This window comes from Pleurodeles waltl, chromosome 8 (genome assembly GCF_031143425.1).
Source record: "Pleurodeles waltl isolate 20211129_DDA chromosome 8, aPleWal1.hap1.20221129, whole genome shotgun sequence".
NCBI lineage: Eukaryota > Metazoa > Chordata > Amphibia > Caudata > Salamandridae > Pleurodeles > Pleurodeles waltl.
Window position 1 is genome coordinate 798,126,860 of NC_090447.1, and position 17,554 is coordinate 798,144,413.

A 17,554-nucleotide genomic window follows, 5' to 3' on the forward strand; every position below is an offset into this window, starting at 1 on the left:
TGGTTCTAGAATGGCTCGACAAGGGGCTATTAGAATTTGAGGAATACTCAAATTTGAAGATTGACCATCCGAAGGTTCCTGTCATATACTTTCTTCCTAAGATACATACAGATAGGTGGAACCCTCCGAGGAGACCAATAGTGAGCATGTTGGACTCACCGTTAGAAAATACATCTAGGTTCCTCAATCTATTCTTTTGCCATTATGTAACAGAATTATCTTCTTATTTAAGGGATACTAATGATTTTTTGCACAAGATCAATGACATCCCCAGGCAGAATTTCCATATCATGGTTACCCTCGATGTGACTTCCCTCTATACCTCTTTTAAACATGACTTTGATTTGCAGATGTGCCAAAATGTTTTTTGAGAACGCTGCCCATTGAATATATGCAACATACTGAGATTTTGATGACCATGCTACGGTTTTGTTTAACCCATAATGTATTTATATTCAACAACAAATTTTTCCTCCAAAAACAAGGAACTGCTATAGGGGTTTCTTTTGCGCCTACGTATGCCAACTTATATATGGGCCTGTGGGAAAAAGAGGTAGCATGGCTGACAGACATAAAGAACATACGGAAAAAATTGTGTTATGGGTGCACTTTATTGACAATCTGTTCATATTATGGGATGGGAGGAGGATGAACTACTAGAATTTGTTTGGGTACTAAACAACAATGATCTGAATACACAGCTGACAGCAGCTTAGAGCAAAACACACATTGATTTTCTTGATTTATGTTTAGTAGTCAATTAAGATAAACTCCATACCTGTATATTTCACAAACCAGCAGCTTGCAACTCCATCCTACATGGTAACAGCAGACACCCTAAGTCACTTAAATGGAGCATACCATATGGCCAATTGTTGAGAGCATGCAAAATCTACTCTAGTGAAGAGCTGTTTGACAGGAAAGCCACCATCTTGATACATAGTTTCCAGGAACAATTTTACCCTCTCCAAGTTCTTAGGGATGCATATATAAGGGCTAAAGGTCAGGGAAGGGACAGCCTTCTGTATGGTGCCCAAAAGAATAAAAGAGAACCATCTATTGAACTGTCTCCCATAAGAGTCTTTTTAGAATTCAATCAGGAACACCAATTGATTAGAATTATTCTCACCCTGACCTCCACCCTTAGATCACTTTTCTTAAGGGCAGATAGCTAAACGATATGCTTACTAAGTCCATGTTTGTGGAGGATGATAGAACCATGTGTCTGGCTAAAAGGAGTTTGAGTTTCTGACGGTGTGAATATTGCAAGGCCTGCAAATATGGGATCAATACCCAAACATATGAAACTCAGGAGTGGGTTAAGAGTGTCATTCATGAAAGAATAACTGGTGAAACTCATTCTGTGATATATGTGTTTCAGTGTGGATGTAAAAAGAAGTTTGTGGGGAGTATCGTACACAAGCTCAAGGTCCATTTTTTCCCAACATTTGCTGGCCATACAAATTCATGATGGAATGTACCTGATTGCTAAACACTATTGGAATGCCCATGAGGGGACCCGAGTAGTTTAACTTTCTTTGACATGTAACACATCAAACCTGACCCTCAACGATGGAGTTATGGAGAGCTGAATCCAACATAATTTTGTTATTAGGGACAGAAAGACCATGAGGACACAACTTAGATGTGGAATGGCATGTTTATATATAGACATCTTAATGATGATGCAATCCCATGTGCCTATAGGCGCGTGACCATCCTGGGTGTGACAATGTGCTGTTCCTGGGGGGGGGGGCCACAGGCTCATTATAGATCTCTCCCACTGAGTGATTTACCAATGTATACATTAGTTTTCAATGAATTTTTGTTATGCAGTCTGGTTTGCATGATTTAGACAGCTTTTAATTAATTGTTGAAGATTTTCTCATGGGTGGGTGTATTTTAAACACGCTGTTAGATAGATCGCCATTCTCTTCATGTTAAATGGTAATGATAGTGTGCACTTTCCTTGAACTTATAAGTGATGTGCATTAGGATAACTTGAAACTGAGATAACTACTTCTGATCCTCTAGATTGATTAGAGGTGGTTAATTTCGGATTAGGAGCTCCTGCATATTATACTGAGGTTGTATATATTTCTTTGGGTGACTTTTTAAGATGGCGTATAAGCAGTGTATTGAGCTCACAGTGTTTGATGAGCACATCTAGCTACTGATCACTTTATCTCTAAACTAATGTCAGAAATGATGGTAGATTATTGGCATCACTCAGTTTGTGAATTGATCTTAGTTCTGGGGTCGATTATATCTAGGGGATTTGACCCCACACGTGAACTGATAGGCTGATATTGTTTACTCAAATGCATATGTGATGTGTAATAGTATGATTTGGAATTGAATATGAATTTTTAATCTTCTATATTGATCATACTGTAAGTGGGCAGTTATGGATTATGAAATTCTGCATATCACATTGATACTGAGTATATTATTGAATGCCTTTTTATCATGGTGTACAAGCAACAATATAAGTTTACATTAAAGCACCAAGCACTTTATCTCAACATTAATAATGCGTCAGAACTGACAACTGGTCACTGGCATCATTTAGCCAGTGTAGTGGTATAAGTGTCAGGGTTGACTATATTTAGGGGCTTTAAACCGATTCAGGGACTGATTGACCAATATTGTTGATTCTAGCACTGTGCACTTTTCAATTTACTGTATTAGGAGGTAATTTGCATTACCAAGATTACGATGATATGTGAGTGCTATAAGAATGCGATTGCTACCTGCAATGATTTTGTAGTCTTCTCTTAGATTATAAATGATGCACATTTTACATTATTGATGAATAAATAATGTGACCCTCTCCAGGTTGGCATTCACTTGGGGACATATTTATGCTATGTATTAGTAGAGTATCCAGCATTCCCGATTGGTGACACAAAGGAGGAACATTGTGTAATCACTGTGCAATATGAGTGCATATATTTAGAGAAGACTCTTGAGCATAACTTCGGTGTTGCAGCATGATCTAATTGAGATCAAAGGTGTGGCTGTCTTCATGTAAGAAGAACATCAACAAGAATTGTATATATATATATATATATATATATATATATATATATATATATACACACATCCATACATAAATTATATATATTCACATATCTAGAGGAAGAACTAGAGAGAGAAGAAGAAAGAAGATAGATAGTAATTGTTGGTTCTTTCTTCTTATTGTTGAGTTTTCGTAGAACGAGATGTACTTTTTTATTAGTCTTAAATTTAGGAAGAATTGATTTTGATTGCATGTTGGAAAGCCGCTAGTTTTAGGGAAAGGCCTGTTTAGAGAGTAGGAGCCGAACATCAACACTATGCAAGGAGGTGTGGATAGGACAACAAGTTTCTACCTGAAATAACATAAGTTGCCAATATGTGTCTAATGAGAGCTTCAAAGAGGTAGTTAAGGAAAGAGACGTTAATGGCTTTACGTTTTAGTATCAAAGGTTGTGTAGAAGTCTAGCTCATTGTGGATATAAAAGGAAGGTGTGGGCCTGGTGAGGTTGTATAGAGGGCAACCGAAAAAATTTCAAATTTTATCCAGGGTTCAGAAGTAGTAAAAGGAAGATTAATCAGTAGGGTATTGGACTATTCGAATTTGCTAAGGACTAGTACAAAGATCAGTTACTTAGATACGTGGAAGGTAACATTTGGGCAAAACTGTGTCTATTTCTTGCTTGACTCTTGCTAGATGTGGAAAATATGAAGACTACAGTGCACATGGTGGAGCTTGAATAGGGTTGCTGAGTTGGGAGGAAGTGAATTATCTATTTTTTAGTGAGTAGGGTGAAGTAAGAGTGCTCATGGAAATCTTTGACTTTGCTGGATTTCCAAGAACTGTCGAAGAAAGCCAGAATTATTCTTTAACGGTATAATAAAACCTATGATGATGATATAGCCAACTTAAAAGAAGACTGTAGCGATAGAGCCTATTCGTAGCTGCCAAAAGTTCAAGAATGAGCTCTCAACTTGTATCTCCTGAACAATGGGTTCAGCGCGACCAAATATAATTATATCACATTAATGATATATAAACAGTGCAATATGAAATTATGCAAATATCTCTGTTCATCATTGCTGTTCTCTTCCAATTGCAGCGATCGAGGGCAATCCGAGTCTTCTTACCAGTTATCACAATGGATTCTTCACCGATGGGAAGTTCCAATGCTGCAATGAAGTCCACAAAACTGCTACTGGATGTACGACTTGGGATAAATGTAATGTCAGCGCTTTATTCTCTGCGTATCTGATGGCTACGACTTTAAGTGTTACCTACTGTACGTTCTGTCTGTTAGAACGTGGAAGCGGCAGAGAGAGACCAGCCCATGAGTGGCAATATGCTAAAAAACGATTTATTTAGGTTTGGCATTAGAAAAAACATTTATTTTACAAATTGCCTGAAGTGGCTTGCTGTCAGCCGTCGTCATCATTGGTCTGTTTTTGTGTCACATACATTTTCTTCGCCTCAAAAGTACTTAGTATTGGGCAATGAGCCAGCACACTTCACTGCATTCTTTAAGTGCCAGGCACTACTATGACAATGTGTTTTTTTAGAGACAACAAATATGTTTGATTTCAGCCACTGTTTTTTTAAAGATTGGTGACGGCCAGACAACTTCTCCAACAATAAAGTTTAGCAAAACACCATAAAATAAAACAAGCATTGACCAAGCCAAGCGGCTGGCAGCCAACACCAGAAAAATTGGTTTTGCCAATATTTGTTTTGATGTTTGCCTTCCATTGCAGAATGAGCTTGCAATAAACTCTGGGGACAGTTTAGCAAAGATTTTATACATGTTCCATACTGAGGGGCAAATTTAAGAGCCCTTAGCCCCAAAGGTGCATCACTTTTCGTGATGCTCCAGTGGTGCTAAGCACTGCTCCGTATTTACAAGGATGTGTAACGCCACTTTTTTGTGGTGTTACTCCTCCTTGTAGATATGGGCCCCTCCGATGCAGTTTTCTGCATCAGAGGGGCGTGCAATGGGTGCTGCGGTGGGTGTACCACCGCAACACCTAATGCTTTTGACACTGCCTCAGATTTACTAGTAGTCATAAACACCCCAGGAGTGGCGTTAGCATGGCAAAAGGAGGAGGAATGCTTTTATACCTCCTCATTTTTCCTAGGTGTGCTGCATTCAGTTATATGGAGACAGAGAAAAATGTGTTTGAAGTACCCATAAGTATATTAGCACAGTACCACAACTGTAGCTTCTCTTTAATACTGTCAATGTGATAGAGATTCGGCAGCACACATAAAAGAAGCAAAATGGCATGGACGATTGTTTACGTGCAGGAAGGTGTCCCTTCCTGCACATAACGAATCATTCAAAATGACTCTTCACTACTTCTATGTGTACTGCATTTTGCAGAACACATAGAAGTGCCAAATTATGCCATTATAGATTGTTTATGTGCAGAAAGGGACACCTTCTTGCACATAAACAATCTATCCCCTCACCACAGACTCCATTGCACTATGGTGTAAGAATGCTTGCGATGGCTCTAGGCAGCTTAATTCAACACCAGCGCATGGGGAAACGCAGGTGTGCACTGTATTCCTCTAAATACGGCGTACCTTTGCACTTCTAAAGTGGGGCAGCACTGCTATTTTTGGCGCATTACTATGTTGCACTACTTTAACATAAATCAGGGCCTGAATGTGAATCAATACAGTGACTCTGCACCCCCATGCTCTTGCAGTTTACTGTTTCAACCATTTTTCATGTGGAAAATTGGAAGTAAGAATAGGTAAACTTGGGGGCATATTTTACTTGTTTTACACCAAATTGGTGTCATTTTCTTAACGCAAATGCAGTGCAAAACTAACTCCATATTTATACTTTGGCACTAGACCCATCTAGTGCCAAATTCATGGAGTTAAAGTCCTTTTTTGGACGTGGAAACCTACTTTATGTCACTGAGATGCAAAGTAGGCATTCCCATGCAAAAAATGACTTTATGGCCTTAGCGCCATATTTATCCCAGTGCTAAAATCATGCATGCATGAGGGGTCAAATAATGCTGCAAAGCTTGCCTTGCATCATTATTTAACGCCTGGGCCAGGGCAGGCGTTAGGGGACCTGTGGGCCTATTTCGATGGCGGAACACCATGTAATAAGCCCAGAGATGCCCTCCCCAGGCAACAGGGACACCCCCACCCACACCAGAGAGACAGTAGAGGATGAGGGACCCCATCCCAGGTAAGTATAAGTAAGTACAGGAAAGTATTTTGTTTTTTAAGTGCCATTGGGGGCCCTGCAGTGGGCCCCCCTACATGGTACAGGGTTCAATGGCCATGCCCAGGGGACCATGGTCCCCTGTGCTGGCCATTGGGGTGGTGGGCATTACTCCTGTCTTTTCTAAAACAGGAGTCATGTGGTATGGATGGTTTTGCATCAGAAAATGACGCTAGGCTGGTTAGAGACATTTTTTTATGGTAACTTGCCTAATGTCATTTTTTGGTGCAAAACCCCCTTCTTCCATACCGCCTGCCCCACCCGGCTAACGTCATTTTTTTTTACACTAGTCTACCCTTTGCACCAGCTTGCACCATTCCATAAATATGGTGCCCGGCTGGTGCTCAGAAATGGTGCAAGCCGGTGGTAAACTTTTTGGTGCTAAACATTTTGGTGCAGTTTTGCAACGAAAAGTATAAATCAGGGCCATGGTGTGGCTTTATAGTAAATGTAATAATTTTAAATTAGGTGACAGATTATATGCACTGCACTACTGACTAGGAAATCTAGCATTATTATGCAATTTTGTCCCAGCATTGGTACTGGCTTGTGCAAAATGATGTTTGCACTGATTTGTTATTAAATATACTGTTGTTTGCGCCAACTGAAAATTACTTTTTGCAGTTTCTGGGGAAATTCATCTCTGAAAGGTCACTACAAGCACGCAGTATGATTTGACCTTCCCATTTTGAGCTCCCTTGCCAGCCGACTTCCCAGTTTGTTCCGCGACCCTTACTTTACCCATTAGCTTCTCTTTCTTTGAAGGCATTGGGCTACGGTTCCCTCTACTTCGTTCAGCTGCTTGGGAGTAGCCCCTAGCTTCAATCGGTAGAGGTGGGCATCATTTCCATTTACGTGGGCTGCCTTCTGGAAATGAAGGGAGTACTGACTTTGTAACCTGCCTCTGTGGTACACCTCTCCCCCCCTACTGAGTTTTACATGCTCCTCATTAGGATGGGTGTTTTCTTTCCCCCACAGATTGCCCGTCCTATTTCTTTTATTATTCAGCTAGTGTTGCCCTGCCTCATTCCATAAATATATAGGTTTTGTATTGATTTTTATTTATGTTTTAGCAGGCTGCGCCATCCCCTGTATGCTTGCATTTCTTTTACTCCAATTTTCTTTGCTACCTTTTTTTGGTCAGGGAAGAAGATTAAGGTAAATATTGTAAGGGGCTTGCAGGCCATGTGATGTTACTGAAACAGTCTCCATATACCGCATTAGTTAATTTCTATAAAAGATGGTGTAAAATGTATGGGTCACAATTGGAATATTCGGTAGTCATAATTGCAATCCATTTAAACTGGTTGAAAAATGTGTCAAATGTTATCAATGAAATCACTGATAGAAACAATATATATATATATATATTAATATACATATATAGGGCCATATTTATACCTTTTGACGCAAAACTGCGCTAACGCAGTTTTGCGCCAAAATAATTAGCGCCGGCTAACGCCATTCTGAAGCGCCATGCAGGCGCCGTATTTATTGAATGGCGTTAGCCGGCATTAGCCGACCGGTGCTGCCTGGTGTGCGTGAAAAAAAAACACGTACACCAGGCAGCGCCGGCGTAGGGAAAAATGGCGTTTGGGCGTCCAAAAATGGGGCAAGTCAGGCTGAGGCAAAAAAATTGTCTTAACCCGATTTGCGCCATTTATTTTTGCCGCCCAGACGCCATTAACATGACTCCTGTCTTAGCAAAGACAGGAGTCATGCCCCCTTGCCCAATGGCCATGCCCAGGGGACTTATGTCCCCTGGGCATGGTCATTGGGCATAGTGGCATGTAGGGGGGCACAAATCAGGCCCCCCTATGCCACAAAAAAAAATTAAAAAAAATACTTACCACAACTTACCTTTTCTTCCCTGGGATGGGTCCCTCCATCCTTGGGTGTCCTCCTGGGGTGGGCAAGGGTGGCAGGGGGTGTCCCTGGGGGTAGGGGAGGGCACCTCTGGGCTCATTCTGAGCCCACAGGTCCCTTAACGCCTGCCCTGCCCCAGGTGTTAAAAAGAGGCGCAAATGCGGGGTTTTTTGCCCCGCCCACTCCCGGGCGTCATTTTTGCCCGGGAGTATAAATACCACGCACATGCCTGGCAGTCATTTTTTAAGACGGGAACGCCTACCTTGCATCTCATTAACGCAAGGAAGGTGTTCACGCCAAAAAATGACGCTAACTCCATGAACTTTGGCGCTAGACGCGTCTAACGCCAAAGTATAAATATGGAGTTAGTTTAGCGTCGAATTTGCGTCGAAAAAAACGACGCAAATTCGGCGCAAACGGAGTATAAATATGCCCCCTAGGGCCATATTTATACCTTTTGACGCAAAACTGCGCTAACGCAGTTTTGCGCCAAAAAAATTAGCGCCGGCTAACGCCATTCTGAAGCGCCATGCATGCGCCGTATTTATTGAATGGCGTTAGCCGGCGTTAGCCGACTGGCGCTGCCTGGTGTGCGTGAAAAAAAAACACGTACACCAGGCAGCGCCGGCGTAGGGAAAAATGGCGTTTGGGCGTCCAAAAATGGGGCAAGTCAGGCTGAGGCAAAAAAATTCTCTTAACCCGATTTGCGCCATTTATTTTTGCCGCCCAGACGCCATTAACATGACTCCTGTCTTAGCAAAGACAGGAGTCATGCCCCCTTGCCCAATGGCCATGCCCAGGGGACTTATGTCCCCTGGGCATGGTCATTGGGCATAGTGGCATGTAGGGGGGCACAAATCAGGCCCCCCTATGCCACAAATTTTTTTTTAAAAAAATACTTACCACAACTTACCTTTTCTTCCCTGGGATGGGTCCCTCCATCCTTGGGTGTCCTCCTGGGGTGGGCAAGGGTGGCAGGGGGTGTCCCTGGGGGTAGGGGAGGGCACCTCTGGGCTCATTCTGAGCCCACAGGTCCCTTAACGCCTGCCCTGACCCAGGCGTTAAAAAGAGGCGCAAATGCGGGGTTTTTTGCCCCGCCCACTCCCGGGCGTCATTTTTGCCCGGGAGTATAAATACCACGCACATGCCTGGGAGTAATTTTTTAAGACGGGAACGCCTACCTTGCATCTCATTAACGCAAGGAAGGTGTTCACGGCAAAAAATGACGCTAACTCCATGAACTTTGGCGCTAGACGCGTCTAACGCCAAAGTATAAATATGGAGTTAGTTTTGCGTCGAATTTGCGTCGAAAAAAACGACGCAAATTCGGCGCAAACGGAGTATAAATATGCCCCCTAGTATTTATAGTTACAATTACTGTTGTAGAAAGCAAACAAGCATTTCATGTCAATGAAGGCATATGTGTTTAATGTTGCCATACAAAAATGTCCTCATGTAATCAAATAGTCTAAATAGACCTTTACTTAAAGTAGAATTATTAAACTGTGAGAGGTTGGTGAAAAATGGGCAGAATTTGCGATGGGAAAGACAACCAAATTAGTAAGATGAAGACAGAGAAACATGTGTTTGAAGTACACATAATTATATTAGCACAGTACCACAACTGTAGCTTCTCTTTAATGCTGTCAATGTGATAGAGATTTTGCTTCCCCCAGTAGCAAAATAATACAGTTTTTAGATGTTCATAGTTTCTCATCTAATGACATTGTGCACTAGTAAGCAGCCAAGACCTTTGGTTACTTTTTACAGTCATGTAACATGCAGTTGAGGGACTGGAATTTTGGTACATTATAGGAACCACTGACAACGTTACTACCTCTGGATATCATATCATGTTCTGCTTATATCCAAAGATAAATAGCATGATAGTCTCTACACAGAAGTACACATAAGCAAAACGACATGCACATGACACATGGTTAGATATGTGCGCCACGAAGTCACATACAAACGTACACATACAGGGGCATATTTATACTCTATCTGCGCCGAATGTGCGTCAAACATTTTTACGCACAATCAGCGCAAACCTTGCCCCATATTTAAACTTTGACGCCCGAGCCCGCGGACGTCAAAATCCAGCCGTGTGCATCATTTTTTGGATGCGGCAACCCGCCTTGCGTTAATCATATGCAAGGTAGGCGTTCCCGTCCAAAAAATGACTTAAACGGCCGTGCGTCGTATTTCTGCTTTCGGGCAAAAATGCTGCACAGCCGGGAGGCTGAGGCGGAAAATTACGCACAGCCCGATTTGCGTCAAAAATTAACGCCTGGGTCAGGGCAGGCGTTAAAATGGGGCAAACACACCTGTTTTTAATCAGAACACACAGAAGCAACAGTAGAGCAGCAGAGCAGCAAAAGGGAGACATGGAGGTGCTTCTCATCCAGCGTGCACTCAGACGCAGAGCCCAGCAACAACAACAGCAGCTACCACAACACCAGCAGGGACCCCAAAGGCAGCGCAGAAGGCAGGAGAGGATATTCCGCACCAGAACAACCCTTCATGGCCTCAGGGAACATGACATCATCCAGAGGTACAGGTTGAACTGGCAGGCCATTCAGCAGCTGCTGCAAAACATTGAGCCACAGTTGGCACCCACCTTGCTGACACCCCGCACCATCCCAACAGAAACCAAGCTGCTTGCCGTACTTCACATGCTGGCAAGTGGCTCTTTTCAAACAACTGGTGCCCTGGTTGCCGGAATATCACAGCCATCATTCTCTGCCATTTTGCCCAAAGTACTGGATGCTATCATTGGACTCACACCCCACCACATCTGCTTCCCTAACACACTGCTGAAGCGGCAGGAAACAAAACAGGGGTTTTCTCTCATCAGTGGCTTCCCACACATCCTTGGTGCAATCGGCTGCACAGATGTACGCCTTGTACCACCTGCTGCAACTGAATACCTTTACCGCAACAGGAAGCACACACATTCCATCAATGTGCAGGCCATTGTCGATCACCAGGGATTGATCACCAGCATTGTGGCAAAATATCCTGGGAGTGTCCATGACTCATTCATCTTCCGTCACTCTACCATCAATGAACACTTCCATGATGGACGATATGGCAATGGACTACTTGTTGGTAAGTACAAAACCTACTTATATACATACTGCACAGCAACCCTCTAGGACACATACACCACAGCAGCAACATGTCGACAGGAACACACTGAGGTCATGACATCACTAGCCATGTTTTATAGGTCAGCATTGAACCTGTCACACATCTGAAATTAGTGTACAGTCTAATGTTAAGACGTCAATGATCACAAAGTTTGGAGTGGTTTGCCTATTTGTCACCTTGCAAAATGTAAGAGTCTCAATTATGTTTAAATTAATCCATTGCATAAGTCTAAAGGTATGGGATGTCCAGGGTACATAGATGTGAATGTGTTAACAACACTGTCAAATTGAATCTGTGTATGGAACTATCATCTCACCCCCAGCGAAGACACAGGGACACCTGTATCACAAGTCACAATGCTAGGGAGTTCACACTGTACTGCAAATCCCAAAACATACTGCTGACAACCGGTCAGCAGCCAAACACTTGTTCAGCCAAGGAAACAACCCAATGCAGATAGTACATCCTAGAAGCCTATGAAGCAACACAATACCACAAAAGAGTCACAGACAACACAAGACAACTACTGCCATGCAAGGTGATATTAATGGGGCAAGCTACATCAACATGATCACAATCATTTTCTCTTTCAGCTGATCAGGGGTATGGGATCCAGCCATGGATTATGATACCATTTGGCAACCCAAGCACTGCAGCAAAGCGTGCCTACAATGAGGCACATAGGAGGACACGCAGCATAGACGAGAGGACCTTCGGCATCCTCAAGTCGAGTTTCAGGTGCCTCCACATCACTGTTGGTAGCCTCCTATATTCCCCTGAAATGGTCTGTAAGATCATTCTAACATGTGCCATCCTGCACAACATTTGCATATGAAGGAACATTCCCCTCTTGGAACCAGAGCCACACATGCATGAAGAGGAGGAAGAGGAGGATGGTGTCCTGCAACATGAGGGGGAACAACAAAACATGGCTGCTGGATTGCGTAGGCGCCAACATATTGTGAACAATTTCTTTTAAAAATAATCACCATCACCACTGTATTAACTAATGTAAATAAACACCGACAATAATCACCATATCATGGTCTGGCTAATCATTTTTGATCACCTTTATCTCTATCTATCAGAATAACAGTGTAGCCTCATGGAGCATAGCTGATATACTGATCAGGACACAGAAAGTCCCAGAGCAATTGTGATGCATATCATACAACAGTCACATATGCAAACACTGTAAATGACATATATCCTGTACATTTCACTTAGCAGAGGACCACACCTATATCACACATACATGTTGGAAACATGGTTCATCGCAGCATATGGCACACAACTAAGACACCATCACTCAATAAGGGGAAAACAAGCCTCATACATGAGGAAGTAGATGTGATATTGCATTGGTAACAGGAATGTATGACCAGACCCTTGACAGCAGTATCTCCAACTGCATCCAATATTTTCAAGGACTATCTGTGACAAGAGTTCCATATAAGCAGAACATAGACATCACAAGTGCCACACATGTGACAAGCATTGCGCACATGACATTCCATGTACATGTCAGCCCATTGCCTAACTCCTGACACACCCATGCGCCTGGTCAAAACCCACCTGTCTGAAGAGGTCCCTGGAATAGTAATATGTGTACCCCAGTATTCCCTCCTCTACACACACAGACAAACTATAGTAATCCTGTGTGCTACACCCTTTCATATGTTATGCCATTGCCATAGTACATCTGACTGCATGGACGTCAGGTCAATTAATACACTGGCTTGTAGTTACTAACCCCTGTTAGCACCTGTAGATTGCTTCCCATGTGAAAGGTACTGTTGGCCATTTTAATTCAATACTCACATACAGGACTTGTGAGAAACAGATGCAGCACACACCTGTGAGCACCTCCATGAACACCACCCATCTGAACATGCACTGCCCCTGCTGATGCCTGGAACAGCATAGAAGTTGCCATTTTGTCAAATATACTGGTATGCATTGCCAGTAATTAAGCCGTGTAACACAGCCCTTGTGTTCATGTGTCACCTTAAAAACACAGGACATACACAGTTTTCCATGTCAACTGTCTTGTTCTTCCTCCAACCAGTCTTAGTCAGACCACTGATTATGTAACTTGTGAAATTGCTGGATCCAGATCTACCCTGCATCCTGTCAGCCTGACTGGCACCTGTCTGTGCGTTACCCTAAAGATTCCTTGTGGCTACATATGTACCACAATTGCTTTACCAAACCTCATATTCCGCAGAGGGTATTATGTCATGTGCTTCATCAGTGCATACCCAAATCCATTGTATAGCATCATCTGGCTTTTAATTGTACCATATTTGTTAAACTGTCTTTGAATACCCAAATCATGGCCCATCCCTTGTCTGGGTCTCATGTATGCATGAACGTCAAAGTGTGACAGTGTACCAGGGCCGTATGCAGGGATTGGGTACGGTGCCTCCAGCAGAACCAGCTACCTCTGATAATGTCCATGAAAAGTCCACACATATTAGGACCCTGACAGTTCACACGCTGTATCACATTGCCCACAACATATTGAGGGGCCTTGTGTGGTGAATAGATGAGAGAATAATCAGCAAAGAGGCTATGATGTTCCCAGATTCAGTGGGAATTTTAGAGGCCAATCTGTGTACAAATGTTGTAATGACACCTGCTGGAACATGACACCTGAGACATTATCTCACTAAGCACACTAATGTTGCCCTGTTGACAGTCTCATTACACGTCTTCAGTGACAGGATGGGACCATCCCCATGTAGGTACTCATGTCCTCATCGACTTTACTCACAATGATCTCCGAAGAATACTCAGTAGATACAGGAATAGCTGCCACTGACTCATGATGAGACCTGGACGTAACTGTGACAACGTTACACCCCTAAAAATATACAGGATCAACATTGGACCACAAACATGAACAAACACCTCTGTGCAATTTATCACTGGAAAAATGTGGACACGTGTTGCCTCATCTGCTGGTCCACCACAGCCACTGGAGAGTTGTGGCTCCATCATATGACCACAACTGTGGCGTCATATTACATTTGCGGTTCACCTTTGGCTGTCTGGGCCAATGACATGGTACCCACTTCGTCTATGCATGTGCCTAGGAAGTAGTTACCAAAAATCTAGGACATGGGATGGGCAACTTGTGGACCATTGACAAGAACAAGCGTCTGCCATCTATCTGGTGCATGCTTTGTCATTTGTGGTATCAACGTTACCCAAAATCTTGGAAGTGCACACAACAGATGTTGATACATGTATGATTAGCACATGTCCTCTGTCATTTCCACAATGACTTGCATCTAAGGTTTGGACACATTGACATTCATACAAGCATATTTGCAGTAATGCATCTTGCGATGCACACACACTGGGTAGACTAATACATTATTAGCCACTGCACACACACTGAGCCATAGGCATTGAGGTATTGTACTAATGTGCGTCAGCTTTCAATCCTCTCCTGATGCCAAACATGCCCAAATTGTGCAATACATATATGTAGGCCACACATATGGCCATCTAGTGCGTCAGCCAAGTGTCAAAATCCTCTTAAGGAAGTAGCGGGTCATGGTCCGCTGCAGTATGATGTCTCACATGTGAACATACACCATCAACACCAAAGTGGGTGCAATCAGCCTATCTCAGTTGTGTCCCAAATGTAGCATTACATTAAAATGGAAAAAATACCCAAAACCAGTTCATGCCCTGTTTTGACGTTGTTATCGTTATGCGTCATATTTTTTCACGCATACAGATTGTGGGTCATATTTTTCGACGCACAGGAATGAAAATTAGGCAGCATCCAAATAATTGTAAAGACTATTTATAATTATTTGGATGCGGCCTAATTTTCACTCCTGTGCGTGAAAAAATATGACGCACAATCTGTATGCGTGAACAAATATGACGCATAACAAGAAAAACGGTGGCCATTTTATGCAGGAAGTGATGTAATAGGATATCCTCTTTACAGATTATGTACAGTGGGTGTACTTTCACTTTCACTTTGCAGTCTGTGATTCTTCTAGACTGTGTGGCTGTGTTCAGAGTGTTGTCCAGTGATTTTGTGCTTTTGTGTCCTGTGTGCTACATTACTTGTTACTTTGTGAAATAAATACTGTTGTTGTATACTGTCTGAGTGGGTTTTATTTACAATTGTCCGGTATTGTATTGTATTTGTTGTTTTTGGGAGTCTGTTGTGGGTAGTGCTAGTTTGGGGATAGTTGGGATCTTTTAGCTGTTAAGTTTACTTATTTTTTTGTACTTCTACTTTCCCCCTTTTCTCCTTTCTTCTTCTTTATCGCCTATTCCCCTTTTCGTTGCTGATATGTTGGGTAGGCCATGTTTTGGCAGGATGGGTGAGGAGGAGCTTGGGGGGTTTATACGGCTGGTGTGCCATCTCCTCCCACTAATGATCGAGGCAGGGGGCAGGGTGATACAGGGGTATCACACTGAGGGGCGATAAATCCGGTGGGGAAAGGTGCTGCATCACTTGCAGCGCGTGTATGGGAGCCAGAGGAATGACCACCAGCTGAAGCACCGCTGGGCTGACCTCATCACCAGGGAGCAAGATCTGCTGGACCACCTGGGAATAGTGATTGGTGGCCCTGTTGGTGAGTACAAATCATGTAAATCTGCACAATTAAAAGCTCTGTAGTGACATCAGATGATTTGTACAATATCTACCGGCTAAGTTGCTGACTGTGTGGAATGCTGCGGAAACATACAGGGTCATTGATGGACTATGTGAAGGACCACAATTGCTAGCTGTCAGGAAGCACGTGATCTGCAAACTTACAGAATACTTTTGCTTATTGTAATTTGGTGCTGCCTTTGTGTCAGACAGCAACACAAAATAGGGGCCAATCATGTCTATATAGGTCACATTTGGCAGTGAAGTATAGATTTACTAAAATATTGGCAACCTTTGTTGACGCAATGGCTAGACTGACTTTAGAAACACTACATGATGCAGAAAATGAGTGCTGGCTTCACATCAATTGATGATAGCAATGTGACCCAGACGTATGTCTCATGTGTGTCTGGTGAGTGGGTAAGGAAAGCGTTTTTGGAAGTTTTATGAATGTTAGGGATTATTGTGGTCCTTCATCATTTTGGATACATGTCAGATCTGGATTTGAAAACATCGGGAAAAGGTGTAAGGTGCCCTCAGCTAACATCTTACACTGGTATTTGAAGTTTGTAGTACCACATTCCAATTAGGGACGGCAGTCCAAAGGTATGCACATGGGTTCATATCTCTATGTTTGGTGCAAATCACCATTGCTGGGCCACATCAAATGAAGAAACTGTAACAACATGAGGGCTTACAAAAGTCCCTGGCCTTTTGTACATTGTACCTATGTGTCATAAATGTGTCATGGCCACATAGGCTTTTTGACTGGTAATGCAGTCCTCAAGTAACCAGGCTTTGAATGTCTCTCTTGGATGCACATGATGAGACGATTACACTCCATTATTATTTCTGCTCACTAATGAAGGAGCATGCTTGCCACCACATGATAGTTAGGGCCACTGCATGTGTGTAGATATGTGTGTAATGGTCACAGGAGATCCATGCTATGTACATGTTAGCCGTGCTATATTGGATGCAGTATCATCATGTCTGAATGGCTTTAATTACTTATGTCATCTTACACATAGTGTTTGTCTTTGGAATTGTTGGTCAGTGCACAGATTTTGAGCACATTTCTTCCTTCCAAGCCTTACAGGTGGACCGGCACCCTACACTGTGGGAGAGGTGGCTTAATTTGAGGACCCGACAACTCCAGTAAGTGTTGATATGTCTGTTATGTGTTGTGTTTGCTGGTGATGTGTGATGGACTCCTGTGTGTTGAACACATAGCAAGGTATGAAGCACTGGCCCGTCATTTGTCTTGTTCCATGAGTGGGATTTCATTTTCTCAACATTTTTGAGTTAGCCAATGCATATCCTATTGTCTTATCTAGGGATTCTAGGTCATTCCTGTAGGCCCCCCAAAGAGAACTGGGGTGAGTCATATGGATAACACTTGTATCAACAAGAGTCACACTGGAACTCATCTCAGATTTAGGGGGTCATTTTGACCTTGGCGGACGGCGGAGGCCGTCCGCCAAGGTACCGCCGCTGAATGACCGCACCGCGGTCAAAAGACCGCGGCGGCCATTCAGACATTTCCTCTGGGCCGGCGGGCGCTCTCCAAAAGAGCGCCCGCCGGCCCAGAGGAAATGCCCCTGCAACGAGGACGCCGGCTCAGAATTGAGCCGGCGTAGTT

At 43.1% G+C, this 17,554-nt stretch overlaps 1 protein-coding gene across 1 annotated transcript in view; it reads left to right on the plus strand.

Annotated features, from left to right (window-relative positions):
- Window positions 1–17,554, plus strand: part of LOC138249560 (cytoplasmic tyrosine-protein kinase BMX-like) — a 628,910-nt gene that overhangs the window by 50,262 nt on the left and 561,094 nt on the right. Inside the window, exon 5 of the mRNA XM_069203506.1 lies at window positions 4,122–4,223. Within this exon, the coding sequence (XP_069059607.1) occupies window positions 4,122–4,223 (102 nt within the window). The remainder of the gene's footprint in view (window positions 1–4,121; window positions 4,224–17,554) is intronic.